This window comes from Macrobrachium rosenbergii, chromosome 23 (genome assembly GCF_040412425.1).
Source record: "Macrobrachium rosenbergii isolate ZJJX-2024 chromosome 23, ASM4041242v1, whole genome shotgun sequence".
NCBI lineage: Eukaryota > Metazoa > Arthropoda > Malacostraca > Decapoda > Palaemonidae > Macrobrachium > Macrobrachium rosenbergii.
Genome location: NC_089763.1, coordinates 22,740,995 through 22,745,994, shown reverse-complemented (window position 1 = coordinate 22,745,994; position 5,000 = coordinate 22,740,995). Strand labels below are relative to the sequence as shown.

The 5,000-nt window shown below is 36.1% G+C and overlaps 1 protein-coding gene across 1 annotated transcript in view; it reads right to left on the bottom strand.

The window, feature by feature from the left end:
* Window positions 1-2,618: 2,618 nt before the first annotated feature.
* LOC136851170 (facilitated trehalose transporter Tret1-like) overlaps window positions 2,619-5,000 on the bottom strand; it is a 3,916-nt gene continuing 1,534 nt past the window's right edge. The window contains exon 3 of the mRNA XM_067125126.1: window positions 2,619-3,141. Coding sequence (XP_066981227.1) covers window positions 2,959-3,141 — 183 coding nt within the window. The 3' untranslated portion in view covers window positions 2,619-2,958. The remainder of the gene's footprint in view (window positions 3,142-5,000) is intronic.

Sequence of the window (5,000 nt, the reverse complement as noted above, 5' to 3'; positions counted from 1 at the left end):
GGGAAATCTGAAAGCCAGTTTCGGGTCCGTTCCTTTGAACACTTAACCGATCAATGAGAACAAACAGGCCACTTTAACAAACAAGCATTTATTGCCATTTGGGAGTATTCCCGTCAACACGACCATCCTCTAGAGAATACTGACTTCTTTTTTTTTTCCATATTAGCCATTCTGTTTAGTGATCTGGACTTGACCACGATTGAGACTATCAGAGAGAAACCATCGCTCTATAACGACGGACGGTCAGTCGGTTTGCTTTGCTTTTAGTTCTTTGTCTACCTTTACTTGTGTAACTGTCTTTTTTGTGGTATTTTCTTCTTCTTTCGAATGTTGCTCTTATAGACTAAACATTATTGTTCACATTTTTGCTTTGTTGTATTTTACTTTATTTTATTTGTAAGTTAGTATATATTTGTTTGTGCTTTTTTTTCAAGAAATTGAATTTATTTTTTAGGTAGTCGTAACATCCAAAACAACGTAAGACGATATGTTTATGATATTGACTGTTATGTTTATGGTATTTACCGTCATTATTTTATGTTTTACGTACATCCCCAAGGGGCTAGTACTAAACACGGCGTCCATTTCGCCCGTAAACGTGCCTACGGCCTAAATGACTTACGGCCCAAACGACCCGAACTCGCCTGATAATGGGGTATCTTTACAGCCTCAAAACCACTCGGAGTAAAACGAAATGTTTGCCATAGCAAAGTACTGGTCTACCTTAATCCTTATGATCTGTATTCGGCAGAATTTTTTTTATGACCGCAGTGAATTCACGAAGCTGCGTGAATCCATTGCTGAAACAGCTCATGTATCCTTGCATTCCTTTCTGCAGGTATGATTTAAACTTTTATTGTATGAATTGAATTAATATTGTATCGAATAATTAAGAACAATATTCTTGGGCTTTAAATCTGATTTCATATAGGCATTTCATTGTTTTATCTTTACTTTGTTATGTCACCGTCTTGGTCATCTCACAGACTGAGTCAGGAGCCGGTGTTTAAAATATATAATTAATGTTCTTTTTGAGTGACTCAGTTTCGTTCTAAACAATTAGTCAGAATTTAATATGACAAAAAATCATTGAATATAAATTCACTAAACTGAATGTTCACTGACGGGGAGAATAATAGACAAAAATATTTCAAGGATTTTTCTCAGAAAATAATTGCTCAAACTTCAGGTTGATTAAAGTTCAGTATCTTTTCTCTGTTGTTCTAAGTGATGTTTATTTTACATTACATTTTGTGACTTTTATTTTAAAAGTAAATAATTGAAGGTTACTGTTAGAATTAAAGTACAGGATGTCTAAACGGTAACGACGATATGCAACGTTGAAAAAAATATAAATCTGTGGCATTCTTTTTTGCTTGAAGCCTCCATACAGCTGAGTAACATTTTTCCCAGTCCTCTCTCAACTCCAACTCCCACTCCACTTCAAAAATAGAGGTCCTTTAGGCAAATATAAATTATTCATAAAATCTAATAATTTTTTGCTGGTCTGGAAGCTTCCCTTCAGTCGAATTATGCCAGAAATCCACTCACAAACTTGTATTTAAACCAGTTTACAAACAGATAAACAAGTGGTTGAAATAAAATAAATAGTTGGCCGAGGTGATCAGATTTATATTTAATTCTCTGTGATAATATTCTTTCACGTAGAGATATATAAGAATAAGAATGATGAAAAAGGTTCCTTGTCTTCGGCTCTGAAGTAAACGGCGAACACCTCGCCCTAACCATCGAATTGGCAAGATAAACCCATTACATTTATCATAGAAGGGGATAATAATAATAATAATAATAATAATAATAATAATAATAATAATAATAATAATAATAATAATATTGAAAAGGATGGCTGTATTCTGCGAATTTATCTTATACGGGGTCTTTTCCAATTCTTCTTATAATTCGCTTTTCCGGCTCAGCGACGTTGGTCAGCAACTGGCCAATATTCAATAAGACCTGCCTGAAAGAGGGTCTGCTCCCCTCAAATAATAATAATAATAATAATAAGAATTGAAAGCCACAGTAGTGTTAAAAATATTTACGTGCCAAGTATCAAAACGAAACTTAGTGACTTTCAGATGCTAATCCGTATCCCTCATCAGTCCTACTCAACTGATGAGGGATACGAAGTAGTATTCGAAAGTCTCTCCTTTTCGTTTTGAACTTGGCACGTAAATATTTCAACACTACTATATTTTAAATCTCGGTATTATAGGCTCGTTACAGGGTCGTCTTGTTTCAAAAATAATAATAATAATTAGAGTTCATATACCGAGGGAATCAGTCATCGCATTTTACATCATTTCGGGAATGATAGTAATGACAATAAATAGCATTGATTATTCCGCGAATAATAATAATAATAATAATAATAATAATAATAATAATAATAACATTGAATGCAATAATGATATTTTCAGAAAAAATACGGCTGCTACAACTACTACTACTAATGAGAATACAACATTGATTTATAGGTGAATAATAAATGATGATATCAACAACAACAATATTAACAGTATTAAAAATAACATCCAGTATAATAATAATAATAATAATAATAATACTCAAATAATAATAATAATAATAATAATAAAGGAATCTGGAAAAATTGATGCCGAAGGAGCTCCAGGACTCATGCAGAAGAATGTGCTACTAGAACACAGCGCACGTAGTGAGAAAAGCGATGGACTCCTAAGGAGGCAGGACGCAACCCGGAACCCCACACTATAAGAACACCTGGTCGAATAAGATGACTGTGAGAGACCAAAAAAATTAAATAATAATTAAGGAATCACAGATTCCTAGTACTAATCCTGGACGTCAAACTAATTAGAAAAATATAATAAAATCCTCTTGAGTAGGGATTCACGACTCCGACCCGGCATCCGCTGGGACCAAGTCTTCCTCCATATCATCTCTCCGTCAGCAGGAATCTCTTCACCCGACCCTCGTCCCGCTGGTCTCCTTCAGCAGGAAGTAGATGTAGAAGATACCTGCTACAGCCACTCCCGCGAATAACCAGTACATGCCAGCCTGCGTCAGCGTAGCCTGCATCAGGCTAAACAGTTGCAGGATGGTGAACGTCTGTAGGCTGCCGATGACCATACAGACTGATGTTCCCTGTGTGAAAAGAGAGGGTCCGTGGTTAAAGTGAGAGTGATCGTAGCCACAAATAATGATGATTGCCAAGGAAGATGGGGAATTGAACATTCATTGATTCATATTCCTCGCTTTCGTGTGCATTCAACTTTACTACCCTTGTCTAAGTTCATTCTTAACCTTTTCCTCTTGCAAACATCTTGAAATTCTTTTACTGGTACCTGGAGTTTCCCTTCACTATCCTAATGTGTTATGTATCATTGAAAACTTAGAATTTGAGGATAACCTATTACGATTTTACATGTTATTAAGGAACATTTCAACGAGTAACACCCAGGCAGTTGATCTAATGTTATGATTCTTACCTGTGGCCTAAGTTGGAAGAGAACATTTAGGCGGTTAATGGTCGGGCGATTGACCCGGTGGTATGAGTCTTACACGTGACCTAAGTTAGGAGAGAACATTTCAGTAGGTAACGCCCAAATGAATGAACCAGTGTTTTGATTCTAACTTGTGAACTAAGTTGGAAGAGAACATTTCAGCAGATAATGCCCAGATGATTGACCCAGTGTTTTGATTCTTACTTGTGACCTAAGTTGGAAAAGAACATTTTGACAGATAATGCCCAGATGATTGACCCGGTGTTTTGATTCTTACTTTTGACCTAAGTTGGAAAAGAACATTTTGGCAGGTAATGCCCAAATGATTGACCCAGTGTTTTGATTTACTTAGATCAGTGTTTGATAATGCCCAGATGATCGACCCAGTGTTTTGATTTCCATTGTGACCTAAGTTGAAAAGAACATTTTGACAGATAATGCCCAGATGATTGACCGGTGTTTGATTTCTGCTTTTGACCTAGTTGAAAAGAACATTTTGCAGGTAATGCCCAAAATGATTGACTCCAGTGTTTTGATTCTTATGACCTAAGTTGGAAAAGAACATTTTGACAGATAATGCCCAGATGATTGAAGGTTTTGACATTTCTAAGTTGGAAAAGAACATTTTGGATAATGCCCAAATGATTGACCCAGTGTTTTGATTCTAAGTTGAAAAGAACATTTTGACAGATAATGCCCAGATGATTGACCCAGTGTTTTGATTCTTACTTTTGACCTAAGTTGGAAAAGAACATTTTGGCAGGTAATGCCCAAATGATTGACCCAGTGTTTTGATTCTTACTTGTGATCTAAGTTGGAAAAGAACATTTTGACAGATAATGCCCAGATGATTGACCCAGTGTTTTGATTCTTACTTTTGACCTAAGTTGAAAAGAACATTTTTGCAATGTCCAAATGATTGATCCAGTGTTTTGATTCTTGCACTTGTGACCTAAGTTAAAAAGAACATTTTGACATGATAATGCCCAGATGATCGACCCAGTGTTTTGATTCTTACTTGTGACCTAAGTTGGAAAAGAACATTTTGACAGATAATGCCCAGATGATTGACTCAGTGTTTTGATTACTTTGACTTGTTGGGAAAAGAACATTTTGGCAGGTAATGCCCAAATGATTGACCCAGTGTTTTGATTCTTACTTGTGATCTAAGTTGGAAGAGAACATTTCAGTAGGCAATGCTCGGATGATTGACCCAGTGTTACGATTCTTACCTGTGACTTAAGTTGGAAGGGAACATTTTGACACGTGATGCCCAGATGATTGACTCAAGTGTTATGATTTTTACCTGTGACCTAGGTTGGGAAGAGAACATTTAGGCAGGTAATGCCCGGTTACCTGTCCTAAATTGGAAGAGAAATTTCTGAAGGTAATGCCCAGAATATTGACCCAATGTTATGATTCTTACCTATGACCTAAGTTAGAAGAGAACATTTTGGCACGTAATGCCCAGATGATTGACTGAGCATTATGATTTTTACC